General features: G+C 39.0%; 1 protein-coding gene across 16 annotated transcripts in view; it reads left to right on the top strand.

The window, feature by feature from the left end:
• Positions 1-18,111, top strand: part of ANKRD44 (ankyrin repeat domain 44) — a 137,201-nt gene that overhangs the window by 102,500 nt on the left and 16,590 nt on the right. For 10 of the 16 annotated variants that reach the window (XM_064660506.1, XM_064660512.1, XM_064660505.1 and 7 more), the window contains exons 16-19: positions 331-442; positions 6,978-7,004; positions 12,659-12,730; positions 14,204-14,405. In XM_064660506.1, coding sequence (XP_064516576.1) covers positions 331-442; positions 6,978-7,004; positions 12,659-12,730; positions 14,204-14,405 — 413 coding nt within the window. The remainder of the gene's footprint in view (positions 1-330; positions 443-6,977; positions 7,005-12,658; positions 12,731-14,203; positions 14,406-18,111) is intronic. The other 6 variants (XM_064660518.1, XM_064660508.1, XM_064660507.1 and 3 more) reach the window with 1 other exon arrangement.

The raw sequence follows: 18,111 nt of genomic DNA, 5'->3' as shown, positions 1-18,111 counted from the left end.
GTAGTAGCAGTTCTAGGCTGTTTACATCATGACACAGAGTTGTGTACTTTTCTTTCAGGTATTGTAGTAGAAAACCATTTTTGTAATCTAGAGTAGCCAGAAAAGTTAGGTTGAAGATTTTTTCATGAAGATGATCCTCAGTGATGAGTGGGGATGTTCTGATTTAAAAAAAAAGGTGAATGTGAGGAGCTATTGGTGAACAGTGATTTGAGATGCTGCTACAAATACAGGATTCACAACTGCCAGTTTTGAGTGCCGCTTCCAGTTGCAGCAAAGGAAGAGTCTGTTGAATATTGTGAGCTTGCATTTACACTGGTGAATTATCCACAGGTGTCTAGAGTTCCTTCTACAGAATGATGCCAACCCATCCATCCAGGATAAAGAGGGGTACAACACTGTGCATTATGCTGCTGCATATGGGCACCGGCAGTGCTTGGAACTGGTGAGTGCTCAGCTTCAGAAGTTTCTGTCTGCTGTTATATTTGTGCATATGCTGATATTGTGAACTCCCCTGATGGCTACTATTGAGTTGTTTGGATATTCAGAAATCTGTGAAAACCTACAATACGGTGCAGTAAACTCAAATATATGCACCCAGATGTATCCTAAAAACAAGTTCATCTTGATTATCCAGTACTTATTCAACAAGCTGGTACTTAAATGTTGTCTTTGAGTGGAGTTTTTGTGTGCACACATTAGTTTTAACTGTGACCAAAATACTCCCAGTCTATGTGTATGCACCAGTAGTAAGGGACAGTTCCTGGTACATGACAGAGAATGTGCCTTATTTAGCTGACACTTTATCTGACCTGCAAACTGAGAGAGTAAATAGTTTTTGTCAGCTGCATACCTGCAGTTTCTTTTTTGCCTCTGGTGAAACAATAGCAGCATTGATAAAATTACCAGAGTCAAGATTAACCTTGTATGCAATGTAACTGGTTTTTTTCTTTTGTTGTTTTTTACTATTTTCTGCCTGAGTGATTAGAAATTGCATCTTATAAAAAGCCAAAAATTTTTAGCCAAACATTGGATTTAGGAGATGTGTGGTGTGGATTTACAGATGTTTGTGACTTGTAAAAGTAAGTGTCATGAAGATGGGTGTTAACTGCTTGATATCCAGGGTGATCACATATAAATGGATTTTAATTGCTTTAAAAAATAATAAAGCTCCATTAAGAAAATTGTGTAGATATTCACGCTTTGTAAGAACACTGTGTGCTGTTTAGTGTTATATGTTGTTTGGTTCTTTCTGTGTTGAAGAGTCAAAGTATTTAATTATTGAGGAGGAGCTCTGCACAGCACATGCTGCTTTCACACCACATGTGCCACCACAGGAAAAATGCTGCAGCTGGCCTGTGGCAGGATCCCAGCAGCTTGGAAACCTTGGGCAGTAATTATGCCAGGGCAAGACTGGGTCAGAATTTCAGGTGGGATGTTAAGACTTTTTAGCTCCCATCTGCAAGCATGTATATTTAGGACACTTAAAATATCACTGCTCCTTTGTTGCTTGTGGCACTGAATTTGGCCTTGCCTTGTTTAGAGCCTTCTCATAGAGCTGATCTCTGGTGACTCTGCCTGTGAGGAAGGAGGGGTTCTCTGCTGAGCCTGACCTCCATTTGGAACAAACCCAAATGTTCTTGGCATATATAGGGAGGGGAGTGCTCTGTGCTGTGTACAAGCCCACACATGTATACCCACAGCAATGTGTAATGCAATCTGCCCCATGTCTCATCACCAGATTCTTGTATGACTTGCACAAGCAGAGACCTCTATAAAAGCATCTTCACTGGGGGATTCTCTTTCAGCCTCCGTATCATAGTCCCTGGGTGCCATGAGGCACGGATCAGGCATGGAGCAAGGTCTCCTCTCTGTTCTTTTACTTGTTGCTGTGTGTGTTGTCTGGCAACATATGACAGACCTGCTATTGAATCCTTGTTGCTTAGGCTTGGCAGACAAAAGAAAGAGCTGGGAATCCAGTGCATGTCAGAGGTGTTGGGTTTTCTTTTAATTTTGGAGGGTGAAATGCAAACTGTGGGCCAGAGACAGCTGTGCAGCAAGTGTTCTATATTTGGACAGAAAAATTCCATGGTTTTCCATCTGAGTCTTCCTGTATTTGTGACTCTAGCTGCAGTATGGAAACCCAAGGTCAAGCGTCATTTATAGAGTTAGTCACACAGCTGTTCTGTGGACAATGGAAAAGTCCTATGATTTTAGTCTTTTGGAGGCATGGGATTGATGTTCTGTACTAAGATGTCAACCTGCAAGTTTTGGGGGGACCAGGATTTTGCCATTGGTATTTAGAGTCTGACAAGCATCTCATTTTCTCTCTGGAATACAAAGGCTAAATGTGTCAGAAAGCACTTCTGCTCATCCAACAGTAGGTGCAGGACCTGTCACCTTTTTACTCACTGTTAGTAGAAGGTGATTCAGTTTTGTTGTAGTGAGCTACCATGTCCTGAGTTTAGTAACTTTGTATTTGATAATGCTGACTAACTGACTGATACAGGAACCACCATTACACTGATCTCTTTGCAATGCTAGCATTCAGGATGGTAAAAGCAGTCTTGAGTAGCTGAAAGGTAATTGTACTGTGTGCATGAAATGGGAAAGAATCCTTGTGCCTGAGTTTATTCACTTATTCCAACATGAGACTCCCATGTGTTAAGCCAATTGTTGTTTCCTGTGCTACTTCTGATAAAGTAGTGTCATCTATAGACATTACAATCCCATAATGCAGTCAAACTGGTTTTGACAGAGTTATGGTTGTTCATGGCTCTTTGAAGACTGTGTCTAAAAGCTGCAATAAGGATTCATCTGGTGCAGATGGAAAGGAGCCTTGCTGTCTCGTGAGGCTGACTGGTCTCTTGGTCACAGTTTGTTGTGCTCTCTGTGGTAGACCTGTGACAAGGACTTCATCACCTTGACCTTGATTTCTGGTAGCTGTTAACCAGGGTACAGTGACTGCTCTCGTTACTCATAATTGAATGAAGCACCCAGTAAAGTTTAATTGCTTCTAGGCAAGACTTTTAGCTAGAGGCCCCTTCTTTTCCACATAGCAGAAAGCACAGTAAGTCATGAAATGCCATCTTAGTCTTCAAGCCTTGTGTTTATCTTGAAAACCAAACCAACAGAGATGAAGGAAATGATCAACATGCTGTGCCTTGTTTCTCTCTCCTGAGCCACACGAGGCTCTGCTCAGGAATGGTGCAGCTGCCAATTCCAGCTGCCAGTTCCAGGTAACTTGCACACTGAGATGATGGGTTCGTGTGTAGAGCAGGTGCACAAGGGCAGCTGGTTGTGACTGAGGGGTACTTGGCTGGTTTTATTGCTATATCTTGGAAATAAGTTTTTCTTGTTGTTTTTTTTCAGTGCCAGTGAAAAGGAAAATTAGATTCACAATATTTTTAGTTGCTCTTACTCAAGGAGCAGTGGGAGCCCAGCAGCCGTAATTCCAATGTAAATATGTCTGTAGATAGGCAGAGATATTTTTTATTTTGTTTTCACATATGCAGTAATAAGATAAACTGATATCTTTCTTAAAAGCACTAACTTTGAACCATTAATCTGTATCACAGGAACTCCAACATATGGAGTATTCCTTTTAAATTATTTCCAGTCCTTTCTAGCCTGAAGAAGATATTCTCAGACATGATTATTGAAATAAAACCGTTACTTTTCAGTGCCAAATTAACTCTTATTTTACTGTTTTATCCCCTTGGTAAATATTTTTGTTTTATTATCAATAGATCATAAATTAAAATATCTAGGAATTATCTAGAACAAGACAGTTCCTTATGGGCCCAAAACTTGTTAGAGCAAAGAGTTCATGTGAAATATGGTGCTTTAATTCTGGTCAAAATTAAGCCAAGGTGGGTGCAACAATAATCTTGTTTTTCTATAAGTAATGATTACTAGTATTTCTTTACATGCACAATACCAAACTTCAGCAAAACGTTAGGGAATTATTCTGGTGTTCCAGAATATATCAAGTTCACCAAGGACCTTGTAAGACTAATTTTTATTTCCCCTCTTCCCTCTGTTTTTTATAACAGCTATCTAAAAGAGCTTATTTCTAAATAAATGTTCACTTTCAAAAGTAAGTCCAAAGAAGAAGATGCAGCATCCAGGGGAGTTTCCCTCACTGGGGGATTTGGTCTGTGCTTTAAGCACCATAGCTTCTCAGTGTTATAAAATATTTATATGTTTCAGTACAGTTTAGAAAAGGTTGGTTTATCTATGAAAATATACTTTCATTTTTTTGACTTTTGTGTTTACTGTGAGCCCCATACCTTGGCTGGAACTTATATACATTTCTTTGTGTGAAGTGCAAAGGTATTAGGGGAAATAAGAAATAAGAGTGCAAAGGTCTTATCCTTTGACCCAGACAAATAAAATTTGTGCCTGTGTGCTCCCACCACAGAATGCAACAACAGAAGCTTTTTTCCTGGAGGACCTTTAGGTTGTCTGGGATATTAGTGGGGTTGTTGCCTGCAATGAATGATGTGATGTTGCTAAGAAGAGAAGAGTGCAAGTAGATTCTTCAATTCTTTTTCCACTTGTAAGGAGCCATTCGTAAAGGCTGAACGGTGGGCATGTGTGCTTGCAAGCAACTGACACTCCCATCTGCCTTCCTACTTCTAAAAATAGCCTCAGGTTTGTTTAGACTGGGACTGACTTTGGTGCTCAGTAGTCAGGGATATTGGTCACAATTGCTTACTGGTATTTTAGAGCTGATCACATCACCAAACTACTTTGAAAAAAAAAAAAAGAAAAATATGATGGGATTTTTTTTCATTGAAATGATCTCTTATCACAAAATCTTTATTGGTGTGAAAAGAGTGGAATTTAAATTGTAATTTCACATTAAAATTCTATCTGGAGAGACAGTCAAGCACTTTGTGCCGATAAAAATAGGTTTCTGTGCAATGCTAGGGCAAACAGAATTAAATGCCTGTCTCCTGTAGTGAAATCTCTTCTCTGACTGTAAGAATTGATGGTTATTTTTTCTTTTAATCTGCTCTTCTTCTTATTCTATTAGTAAATGAAATTCATTCTTTGACTAATAGAGATTTAATCAGCACAGGGGCTAATTCATTTGAGGCTGGGACGAGAGCAAGGTTTAACCAAAAGCTGTGTCCAAAAGAAAAGCCAAATCTCTGCCAGCCTGGAGCGAGGTGACGGCAGAGCTGTGTGTGGCAGGGAGAAGGGGCAGAGGGAGATGGCTGGCAGCAGCAGGCCATTTTGGCTGTGCTGTGAAAGGAGAGCTGGGTAACAACTTTTATTAGCCCAGCCCTTGCCACTCCAAGGTAGTTAAGCCATGCCTTCAAACACTTGGTTCCTTAACCTGTGGAGAAATTGAAATCACAGACTCCATAACTCTTCGATGTGGCTGCTGCTCATTATCTATGTCTTGTATCAACAAGAATTTGTTCATTCATCCATCTGAGAGCAGGATGCTGGTAATTAGTGATGAGGGAATCACAAGCATGGTTGGGATAGGTGTTAAAAAGCCTTTGCCACATGGGGATCTGGCTCCAGTGCTTGTCCAGTGGCAGCCTGTAGGCCTCCTCCCTGACCCAGATCTCTTTATTCAGGGGATACATCCTGGGTTTTCTCCTTCATAAATGCCTATCTCCAGAACCAACACCCTCCTTCTTAAACGGAATATTTTGTGTGAATCAGAGGCAATAATGTTTTGTGTGGTGAATTACTTTGCACTTCTCAGCTAAAAAAGGAGCTTCCATGTTGGAGAAGGTCTCATAGACATAGGTACAAAGTCATTAACTGAAGTTTTTCTAAAAGAGAAGAACTTGGGAACTTAATGCTCAAAAATAACTTTATTAAACCTAATTTGTCTCTCAGTTCTAGAATCTCTCAAATCACGGTAGACTGATTTAATTACTTGATGTCAGCATTTGTGCAATTTGTACCCCCTGGTTAAATGATCAATAGGAGCCTATATATGCTGGATATACTGATATATTTTAACTTATCAAAGTACAATCTGTCTTAAATTTTATGTTTTGGAAAGTAGACAATTTTGATTCTAAAAATGTTTCCTAGAAAGCTAATGCTGCTTATGATCTCAGTGAGTGCAGCGATTTACCATTTGCACTGGCACCCTGCTGGCACTTTGGTTTGTAGGATAGAGTATTGCCTAGCATCTCTGACGTTTTTTCTGTCTCTCTGACAGATCTTGTCTTTTTTTAGTCTATATTTTTATTTTCCCGGGGTTGGGAAGCAAGGCACTTACATCTCCTGTCTTCTGACAGAGAACAACAAGGCCATTGCAGAATTGCAGGAGACATTTTTCCTTCAGTTTGGAAAGAGGTCATGGACTTCTGCTGTTGCCTTAAATACCTGTCTGTGTATCTGTGTGTGTGGTGTTTAAATGTAAATGTCAGAAGAATATCTGACTCACTCAAATCTACTGAATCCAATGAAAAGGACATTTGATCATGGCATATTGCACTGCATGAGAGTGCATAGCTCAGAAAGAGCTGCAGTCACTGGGATTTTAGGGGTGTAATCAGGCTTATTTATTGAAGGCAAGATGTTTGTCTGCATGAGCAGACTTTCAAACAGAACCTATCACTGGTTTATTTGTATTTGTAGGTTTACAAAGTGATCTAACTTCATTAAGCAAAGTTTCCCACAGTATATATTTTGTACCTGTAGATCTGTTTGATCTTAAACATTATCATTATTTTCCTCTTTTCCCTCCTTCCTTAGGAAGTAATGTAACTGCTGTTTATCCACAGTGGCTGTAGTCTTGTTGCTTCAGGAGTATTTCCACTGTGGGTGGGCAGTGTAGACATGGGGCACACAGGATCAGGTCTTGATTCTGTTTGTGCACTGCTTGCAATGCAGTTATTGTACAGAAAAAAATAAAACAAAAAAACCAAGAAACGCTTGCAGATTACCATTATACTTGAATACTTCTGTCTTTAATTATTCTAATTGACATTTTTAATTAGATTGGAAGCAAAACTCCATTGGATATAGTGAGTAAATGAAAAATGATTGCATGTTGTGTATTTTCTTTGTATTTTGCAAATCCTTGTATTCACTCTGATAAAGGCTGAGGAAGAAGAATCACAACTCCAGCATGCCATGTACTTCAAGAAATTGCATGTGTGCTGCTTTTGCTTCCATTGGATTTCCTTCTTCCTGTTGCTTACAGGCTTTGCTCAAGTCTGTTGCTTCTTCTCAGTCAGGAGTTGTGAGTCCAGTGCACGTACCTGACTGGCATGACACTTTCCTGGATGTTAAAGTAACTTTGCATTTGGTAATGTGAAATGGAACCAACACTTGTCTGTTTTCTGAAAGTTTGTGGCCAATTTCAAAGTGGTTCAGAGAAGAAATGTAAATGACACAGCTTCAAGTAAGCCTGAATTTAAAAAGCACTTGTGTGTATTACAGAGCATAGGCTCAAATGAGAGGAGAGTAGCAAAAATAACACTGAAATGCACATTTTAAAAATTGACTGTCACTGTATTTCACCAGCACTCATTTTCTATCCAAAGAGGAAATTTTTAAGGATAATTATTTCTCTAAAGATATAGAGAAATAATAATTTCTCTTCCTATACCTTTTGCACAACTCCATGAAATTTGCAAAAGCTTTACTGGCTAAAAGGGTCCTTACATCAAAGTATGAGGCTCTAAAGAACCTCTGAGTTAGAATTTCTGGCCAGAAAGAAACATGATATATATGACTTGAGTGTGAAAGTCCCAGGTTCAAATCTCTGCTCTGGCTGACAAAGAAATTGGATTTCTGTATCCCCAGAAGAGACCAACATATTGTGCTGGCTGGTACTGGGAGGGATCTCACTCTCATTTGGAACTGTCCTCCATGTATAAATACTCACTGGGTGAGAATCTCCTCTGTATGACCCACCAAGTATGGCTTAATATGAAATGGGTTTGTATGGAGTGGAAATGCTCCAGCAGAAGATCTATGCCCCAGGTGAGAACAGCCAGTGGCCTGGAGGTTTGCTCAAGTTTTCAGATTTAGATATGTTTAGAGACTTGAACATTGTTCTCTTATATGCCAGGTAAGTGTCCTGTTTGCATGGTGGTGACTGTTCTGGTGGGGCATTTGTTATTCAAACTTTGTACTGGAAGAGTTACATGGAACTACTTGATGAATGTCTTCAGGCTCAGTCTACCTAAGCTCTTGTGAAACTACTTCTTGCCTACATTATTTTAACTTCACCCATAATCTGTGCACGTGAGTGAAATTGATGTAAATATTGATTAATCTGATTTTTAAAGCCTGATCTTAGAAAAATGCCAGCCGCTGGGTTAAGGATGCACATTGACTTTAACCTGATCAAATTAAAATTATTTGAGCATTTGTATTTACAAACATGGAGAGAGCTTACAGGATTGCTTTTTTCCCTGAGGATATGTTTGTGCCACTTTACCTGTTGAATTATTCAATCAGAAATAATTCTGAGATTTAAAAATGCACTTCCCTGTTATAAAGTAGTACAGAGGTTAATTCTTTTACTCTTTTCTATATAATCAGAAACAACTGATGAGAGTTTTCAATCATGTGCTTGCTACTTGCTGGAAAAGCCTTTATTTAAAAGAAGCTGCTATTGGTATGTTTTCTCCCAGCAGTTTATCAGGAAAGATGAGATGCAAAGTGACATCTAGCTGATATATTTTTATTCAGTTCTGAAAGTGACATTAAAAATCATTACTAGTTCCACTTATGAATGACCCTGTAAGTGATAAGCTGCATGGCTATGTAATTATTGCAGAAGAGCAGTGTTCAACTTAAAATTTTGTCTCAATTGCCTTTTGATCAGCTCTTTGTGTGTGAAAATTTCTGAATGCTGTTTGACTAATAACCTTTCAGAGTAAAGCTATTTATAGAATACACACATTTAATCTAATGTTTTGCCATTTTACAATTAGCATTAAGAGTACTGGGAGTCTGTGTGTTGGAACGTTGAAGTTGCCTTACTAGAATAGTAAAACTCTCAAAGAAAAGTCACTTTAACTTCAGTGCTAGATAGCTCAAACCTTTGACATAACTATCAGGAGTGCATTTAAATAGCTGTGCCTGGAGGTGCCTGTGTGTGATGGCTTGGACAGGATCACACATTCTCTTCTCTTTTATGGTTTGAGATAGCACCCATCCTGTCCCATAGCACCACAGTGTCTATGGTTTGAAGTTTCTTTTGACTCTTCCTTTTAAAAGTGTAGCTTAAACCTTTTATGCATGGTGAAAGTACTAGATTATGTTCTGCCTAACAGTAATTTTAAATTACTCAGATGCTTCAGTGAGCTTCTTTTTTTTTTTAAACCAGAGCTGAATTTTAGAATATATTATAGTCTAGAAGGACAGTCATATGAAGTACCCTGACTCATTAAGTGGCATATCTGAACCCCCCAAACAATGAAGGGGGAGACCCAGACCATATCATATATGCCATATAGTAATTTCTTATAACCACAGAATAAAATCAAGCAGTAAATCCTCTTATGCCTGTAAATATTTCCTTACTGCACAAATAGAATGGTGAGAACTGTAGAAGTTAATAATCTTCATACTGAACTGGGGGAGAGAAGATAGTTTAGAATAGTAACCTTGTAGTGCTGTTAGTTTGTAAGAATAGGACTGAATAATTGATGTGTTTTATCTTACTTTGTCTGTGTCTCCCTCCCAAAGCATTCACATCCCTGTTTCTGAGTCTGAAGAAGACTTCACAGAATGATTACATACAGTATTAAATAGTGCTGTTATGGGAAGGAAAGGGGTCATGCTGGAAATTTCCAAGAGGCAGAAAGAGAGTAAGGATAGCCTTGGCTTTTAAGAGGTTCTAACCTAACCACAGAGAAGAGTGCCCATCAGTCTCACTTGCAGTGTCTTTGCACAATTCTGACACGGGCTTCAAATCTGTGGCACTCAATATATAGAAACGTGATCAGCTAAAAGACATCCTTTCAAAGTCACAAAACCAAGAAATGTGATATGCTGGGACATTCTCCAGCCAGCCACGAGTAACCACAAACTATTAGTAATTCATGCTTATTTGTCTGTCTTCAGTGAAATGCCTTGGCCAGCTTTGCCAAGACAGGTGTGGATGGCAGCACAGCAGACACGCTGGGATTGCTCTGTGGGGTCTGGATTTAAGCTTCCATGGCTGCCAGGGCAAATGATTTTGAGTGGTAAATTCGCCTTCTTAAAAACTGATGGAATTATGGATAGCTTCTTCTAAGTATAATGGAACTAGAATCACTCGAAGACACACTGTTTCATGTGCTCTTATAACAAGGAGATGTAATTTACTATAAATGCATCCACAGAACCATAGAGACACTGGTGCAACTGGAGAATTTCTTGGACCTGGCACTTTTTGTTTCTTTGTGCATGATGTTTATCCTTCAGGTGACTTAGTGTTAACTGTTAGAAAGGGGTACCTGACAGGAAAATCCAAAAAAAATTATTAATGCTGTTCTCTTTAATCTTCCTCTCCTTGTTCTCCTTTATAATTTCTCTTCTTGCACTGTATGGCTCTGTTTCTGAGAGCTACCAGTTCTGCCTTCAAATTCTTATTTACACTTGACTTTATGATGGAGACATTCAGCCTTATGACTAATAAGCTCATTAAGCCTAGTCTGCATCAGCCTAAACTGCTTTGACTTTAAGCCATGGAGATGCCTTTTGTGAGGGGCTCTTCAATCCCACAAATTGTGCCTTTAGAGCCTTAATTTTGTCAATTTTCTGTGTGGTTTCTTTCATTTACTTGAGAGGCAATTATCTGCCTTGTTCCAGGAGACTTTTGGAGCCTTCTGACAGGTGAAAGGAAGTATTTCTTTGTTACAGTTTTGATCCTGGAATTTCAACAGATGATGATAAATGTAATTAAAAGTGATTCAGTTAGCCTGCTGTGCTGGCCTCATGGACTCAGTAAAGGCCAATATTAGGTAGGCAGAGGAACAGGCTTAGTGCTTGGGTTTGTTTGGTGGATTTTTTTTTTTTTTTTAGATTGTTTACTCAGTAGGGAAAATCAGATGTATTCCTGTATTCAGAGCTGGCTACTGCTTCATCCTGTTTACAGCTCTCTTATATAAGTGAAGAAGAGTATTTTAGCTGGAGGTGGTTCCACATGGTAACACCAAATGTGTTTCTTAACTGTCCCAAGCCTACCAAGAAACTGGTGGGGGACTTGAATTCCCCCCCCACCCCCCACCCTTAGGTGTAGGGAAGTGTTAAAATTTGTATTACCTGTTAATACACACACCCACTTGCTTATGAGTGGTATTTTTATCAACACACACTTCTTTCCCAGTCTTGACATATTACTAGGCACAAAATATGCAAATAAATGAAATTACTGCTTAATTTTCTAGCTTTTCCATAGGATTCAGATTAATGCATTTGCTTGATAAGAGATTTGTGACACCTCATGCATTATTAATGCTGACTTTTATTCCAGTTAGATTTTTGGATAAATTTATCATTGATGTAGGTCTATTAAAGACTAACTTGTTACATCAAAAGTTCAGATCTACATCAGAGTTTAGGACATGCCATCATCTTGCAGCACAGGCAAGCCATCCGTAGGCTTTCACTGGTCTCTCTGGAGAGTTTTTCATGTTGTCATAGCCTAAAATTGTCCAGATTGTCACAAAAACTTCCTTTCCTCTTTTTCAGTCTTTTCAGAAATGTACTCTGTTAAAAAATAATAATCCAAAACAAATGAAAAGAGAACTCAAAAAAGGCTGTGAAAAGTTGAGTTGTAGCCTTAGAAATGTTACAAGTCAGTTGTAGTTGCCTGTCATGCTTTTCTTTCTCTTTTAGTCTCCCATTACTGATTTTCTGTAAAATGCTAATTTCCAGCCCCAAAGGCATTTGGAGACTAACACTTCGAGTAGTTATTAAGCAAAGGACCGTGCACATGAGCAGTGCTACTCACAAATGTTGAATTGTCAGTATTGTTGTCAACACCATGTATGATTTTCTTTGCGGCCTCAACTGAATAAGTTGTCAGGGTTCATATTGTGGAATGATGGTAATCCATAGCTCCTCCTTCTAGATGGATGGAAATGCCCTCAGTTTTAAGCCTTAAAATGCTTTAGGATCCCTTGGAATGAAGAGGATCATATAAAAGTGTGATGTGTGTCACTAGGTGTTTGCAGGAGTTCAAGGATGGGGGTTGCATTTTGGAAGACTGTCATTATAGGAGCGGATTCTTCTTTGATAAATTATAAAATTGACTGAATGATTCACAGCTCAGTTATAATTATTCCCAGTGCTAATTATATGTCAGAATTATCCAAAACACTGTACCAGACATGGCTTGCATATGCTGTGTAATCATGAAACTGCACTTTCTCCAGTGTAAACTTAGTGAGGGCTTTACTCCACAAATCCTTTCTTTTGAGGGCTCCTTTCTCACCCAAGCAAGTCCTAGGATTTCATGGAGACAAATTAATCAGGGTAAGGATGTTCATGACAAGCTTTTAAACTAGTCTTATAGCTTTACCCTGTGCAGAAAAGCTTGAGAACACAATCCTTCAATACTCACTGAGGCTAAAATATATTTTTGCTGATTTACAGATTTATAATCCATGAAAATTTATCTTGTCTCATGTAAAAATGTTTTAAGACTGCCTTTTTTTTTTTTTCCTTCTTCCAGCTTCTGGAAAAAACCAACAATATATTTGAAGAATCTGATTCTGCAGCTACCAAAAGTCCTTTGCATTTAGCTGTAAGTATGAGATGTGTAAAGCGTTTGATCAGTATCTCCTAGAATAATTCCTTAATCTCTGTCTTTGAAGCAAGTTTAACCATAGACTTGTTTTGAAAAAGGTGGGAAGAGATGTAGGCCTAAATGTAACAAAAACAGGTTCTGGGCTGGAATTGCTAATTAAGTTTTTGGCAGCTGAAGCTCTTGATTCTTACTGATTCTAACACTTCAGTAAGAAGATGACACAGGCACTGAAGTGAAATTAAATGGAAATTCACAACTTTTATTTAAAACTAGTTTATAAATATGGGGCCAGAGCTTAAACTTTGATCATGGAATGGGATACTCTGATGTTCTTGTGGAGATGTGCAGTGCAAAAAACTGTCTGGTACACAACAGGGTGTGGGAAAGCGTCTTTTTAATCTCCTGAAGTGTTCTGTGAGAGTGCTATGGAAACTGTGATATCACAACAGAATCTAGCACATGTGGCCTCCAAGATCACAATAACTTCTCTCTCCCAAGAGCTCAAGAGTCATGATCCCTCTTCCCAGTTCCCTCTTCCCAATCACAGAATAGTTGAGGTTGACATGGACCTCTGGAGATCAAGTCCCAGCTCTGTGGTAAAAACAGAATCAGCTAGACCAGATTTTCTCCAGGCTGTGCTCCATCACATTTTGAATATCTCCAGGCATGGAGAGTCCACAGTTTCAACTCTGATAATAGTAATTACATAATCATGCATAAATAAAAAGGATGTTCTCTGTGAGTCTGACAGTAAGGAGAGGAGGGCAGTCCCTACAAAGTGAATGAAATATTTCCAGTTTCTGGGGCTATCCACTGGTTTTTTGCAGTGCCAGCTGTGTTTGTGTTGTTGGTTTCAGTGCGATGTAGGTCTGGAAGTGCATGTACTTGTCACTGTGGTTGTTCTACCAAATGATTCAGCTGGCAGGAATACTCCATGAAGCATCAGCTATAAACAGCAGGTCAAGTTTGTGTTTGCATTTGCACAAAAGTCTTGTTTGAGAATTGCCCCCGTTTAGTTGGAGTCCAGCACATGTGTCGAATTTAGCAGCCAGTTAGGTGATAATCCATGCAAACTCTGACCAGTATCACTCCAATCAATTTAGTTTTTGAAGCAAGTGTTTCCCTGACAGATACTGTAGAATGTGAAAAATTAATTGTTGATTGACCTGTGCTGAATGGGCAAATTATTGCCTGAAACTCCTCGTCTTGGGTTGTATTAGAAGGTTAGAATAAATCAAGAACCATCATTTCTTTCCCTAAACACTAGGAATTTTTTAGTTTCTTGGCAACAGTGTAATTTGGGAAAATCTTTTCAAGTTGAACAGAGAGTCAGAAGGAACCAAGAAAACGGTGTGATTTTTATTGTGTTTAGGAGACACTGACAAGGAGGGATTTTATTCACAATTTATATGAAAGGTCTTTGAAAGACAGGAGTTGTGTTCTTTAACATGACACATTTCATACTTCTAGGCCTATAATGGTCATCATCAAGCCCTGGAGGTACTTCTCCAATCTCTGGTAGATCTGGATATTAAGGATGAGAAAGGACGCACTGCTTTGGACTTGGCTGCATTTAAAGGACATGCAGAGTGTGTGGAAGCTCTCATCAGCCAGGGTGCTTCTGTCACTGTAAAAGACAATGTCACCAAAAGGACCCCCCTCCATGCCTCAGGTGAGTGTGATCTTATGTTACACTTGTGGTATAAACCCTACCACACGGAAACAGTTACCTTTACCAACTACTATCACCGTGCACATTTCTTCTAAAGGGAAGGAGATTTTCACATGTACTGAGGACTGATGCTTGTTTTCTGAGGTCCAACAGTTAAACCATTTATCTTCCATTTCATTGGTCTTTTTTTCTCTGTCCCCGTGGTTCAGTCCTCCCTCACACAGAATCCCATATTTTTCCACACCACTACTGCTCTGCCCTTCCCTGCTTGCCTTTTCTTTTCCATACCTCTATTACCAACTACACTTTAAGATGTGTGGTGATTCCCTTGTGATGCCTTCTCTTAATGGTTCCTCAGCCAAAAAATCAGGGGAAGAGAGAACACTTGCCTCACGGTTTCTCCTTTGGAAGAAAGGTTGAAAAATACATGTAGGCTCTGATTGGTGATGAAATTATCCTGGTGTTCAAAACTTGCAGCCTTTTGCAGTGGCAACACTATGGAAATTCACCACCTCCTCTCAGACCTCCTCCTACTCCTGAGCTTGTGAACTTGCACTTGCTGGGAGCCCGTTCCACTCCTCATGTGTGGGGTGTTAATTATGTAACATGCATAATTAACTGGGAAATGTAGACTTTATCATTTATTTGAAGGTGGTTATTGGATATGTACCTGTCAGGTAAATATCTGGAGGTGCCAAAGGGAACGTGTCTCCTCTGCTGTTCCTGGAGGAGCTCCGTACAGGGTAGCAGTGGCCTCTAGTGGGAAGGAAAATTAATACCACATGGATAATTAATTCAGGACCAGACTTAATTGTCTTTCTGTTTATCTTTTAATCTTGCTTAGATTAAAATGCATATATATCCTCTAGTACCAGTTTATTCTCTGTGTGTGATCATAAAAACATAAAGTCAAAAGGACTGTTATCAATGTTGTCTGCAGCACTGAAGGAAATGCTTGTGATAGATCTCACTGCATACTAAAAATGCTTTCTGACTTCTTCAGTTTTGCATCAGAACTGAGCACATTTCTCCTCATGATAAATAATGATGGTTTAATTAATTTAAATTAATATTAGCGCTACCACAAGACTGAGCTGTGTTGTTCAAGAGCTTTCCTGTAGTTACTTCAAACATATCTTTTTCTGTTACATCATCACTACAGCAATGATTTGCATTTATTTAAAAATGTGGTTATAGTGACATAAGTTTCTAGTTGTCACAGCTGAACTGTAAGGGCTCTTCAGTACTGAGAAAACTAAATGGTAACAAAGCCATATTTTTGCTAGCAGCTCTGACTTGAAATATGAATTTTTTGAATAAATCTGTGGAGTAGAATGGAGTAAATTTGTGGACTGGAAGGTGTTATTTTACTACACACATTTCTTACTTTCATACAAATTCAGACTGTGGGCTTTTCCCCTGATTTTAATATCTTTTTTAATCATCCCCATCACTGTAGTATTGTAGACTTTTCTGGTCTGTGATACTTTTTGCTTCTCAGATTAAGAAGCATTTCCAGGGATAAAAATAAAATGTTCTTTACATCTGCAGTGAAGCAAAATAAGTTAGACATGTATTAAAAACAAACAACCCCCCCCCAAATAATGAAGAAAAAAGGAAAAAAAAATCCTACACCCAGGAGTGAGACACTAAAGAGTACATATACCTTAAGCAGAAGGGAAAATACTGCAAAAACAGGTTGAATATTTGAACTCTTAGTAAAGGACATTCATCACCCTCATGAATTGGGAAGCTTTCAGCTGTGAGTTAAGTGCACTTTGGGTAAATATCCATTAAGACAACACTTAGAACCTTCCACTCAAGAGCTATGCAGAGCTCTGTGGAAATTAGCTCTGGAGTAAAGCTTCTACCCACAACTACTATAAACAGCCCCTTGCAACGTGATGATTTTCATGGTGCTGTTTCATAATGATACACTTTGGTGAGGAGTGTTTTAGCAAAAACTGGTGCCACCTGTCGGGAACTCGGCCTGGAGCTGCTGCAGCATTCAGAATGTTGTATTTGCAGTGCAGGTGTCATGGCATATTTTCAGAAGTCGAACAGAATTCTTGCTGAATTAATCCCTCGAGTGACAGTGCACATTTGCACACACAAAGGGCACTACTTGCACACGCAATACTGTGCACTGGAAAGAAACAAGAAGGCATGTGTGCCCATCTCCTTAAACTTGTCTACACTCATTCCTTCTAATCACACCAGCACAATTGCTGAACACAAAGCTGAGGGGATCCGAAGTGGTGAATTGGGTGATGGGATTCTTCAGAATTCTGTTCAGTAAAGGGATTTGTGACTTTAGTAGAGAACTCGCCTAATGAAGTGTTTCTTTTTTCTGTCTGTCCCCTTAGGGAATAGGCTTCCTCTGACCTCATAACATGGAGAATTTCCTTCACCTAAATTGTATGTTCCCTGTATAATTATAATACCACCAGCCTGTCCTCTGGCTAGCCTGGGGAATCCATTGCAAATGTTCCCCTAGTGTTAGTGTTGTAGCTCTGTTGGCAAAACTAACATTCCCTGCAGGCTCTGCAATGCTTAGCAATTGCTAGGTCAGCACCTAGGAGTTTCTGTGAGTATCTATTCTAAAACTCATTTACCAAAATCCTTTTCAGATGTCTTTGTGAACAAGTTAAGATTTCTCTTCCTACTGCTGGAAGAAAGAACAGATCTTTTTTTTTCTTTTTCCCCCCCTAAGCCAGTGACTCATCTGCCCTGCAGAACTGTTTACATGTCACGTAGATGGCATTACTTAGTGGTAAATAACTAAAAATGTCTTTTAATTTTATGGGTAGAGCAACTAAGACCATTTTTGGATGAATAATTTAAATGTGATGATGTGTGCCCATTTCTCTGCCAGAGTGATGTGACATAGGTGGTGTCCAACGGTTTTGCCTCAGCCCACGGGGTGTGGGCAGTGTGAATGCATGACTTGGTGTAATAAGAACACCACATATATCTCCTGAGCACAGCAATTGTTTTTCAAAGAAGAAAATACTTGTCTCTTCATTCCATGAAAGGCTGAAGCCTTTAAGCCAACTGACACACAGATGGGGTTCAGTGTCAAGCCCTGCAAAATTAGTAACTCGGAGCTGTTTTCCAGCAGCAATGGGTTACATTAAAAAAAAAAACACAACAACAAAAAAAGCCAACCAAAATAAACTCCATCACCAAAAAACAAAACAAAAATAAAACTCCAAGCGTTTTTGGTAAGTATTATTTTTGATAAAATGGAAAAACTCAAAGGGAATTTTAGTCTCTGGTGTTCTGTGCTTTCATGAATATGACATTTGTATAGTTGGTCATTCTTTGCAGATGTTTATTCTTTTCATAGCATGAAGTAGTTGCTTGTACAGTGCACATAAAATTAAGGAACCTTGCTGACATACTTCCTACTGTGTTCCAAACCTTGTGTGCCTGCTCAGTCTGGGGAATTTTGAAATACTGTCTGGTTTAGTATAAATCTTCTCAGTAGTGAAAATCATGATTTTCTGTTTTACTCATTTGGGATTTTTGTATCTTAAGAGAACTAATCCTCCTCTTACTGAGGTCAGGGAAAAAACAGCTCACCATTTCACTGGCACAAGTGAAATGAATTTAAATGAAAATTGGGAGAATACTGATCTCTTGTACTGTGGACTTTTCTGTAAGGAAATTTCTTATCCATAAGCATTCCAGTGGAAAAGTATCT

The sequence above is a fragment of the Pseudopipra pipra genome, chromosome 7 (assembly GCF_036250125.1).
Source record: "Pseudopipra pipra isolate bDixPip1 chromosome 7, bDixPip1.hap1, whole genome shotgun sequence".
Lineage (NCBI taxonomy): Eukaryota > Metazoa > Chordata > Aves > Passeriformes > Pipridae > Pseudopipra > Pseudopipra pipra.
The sequence above is the reverse complement of the archived record's forward strand: the minus strand, read 5'-3'. Positions and strand labels throughout refer to the sequence as shown.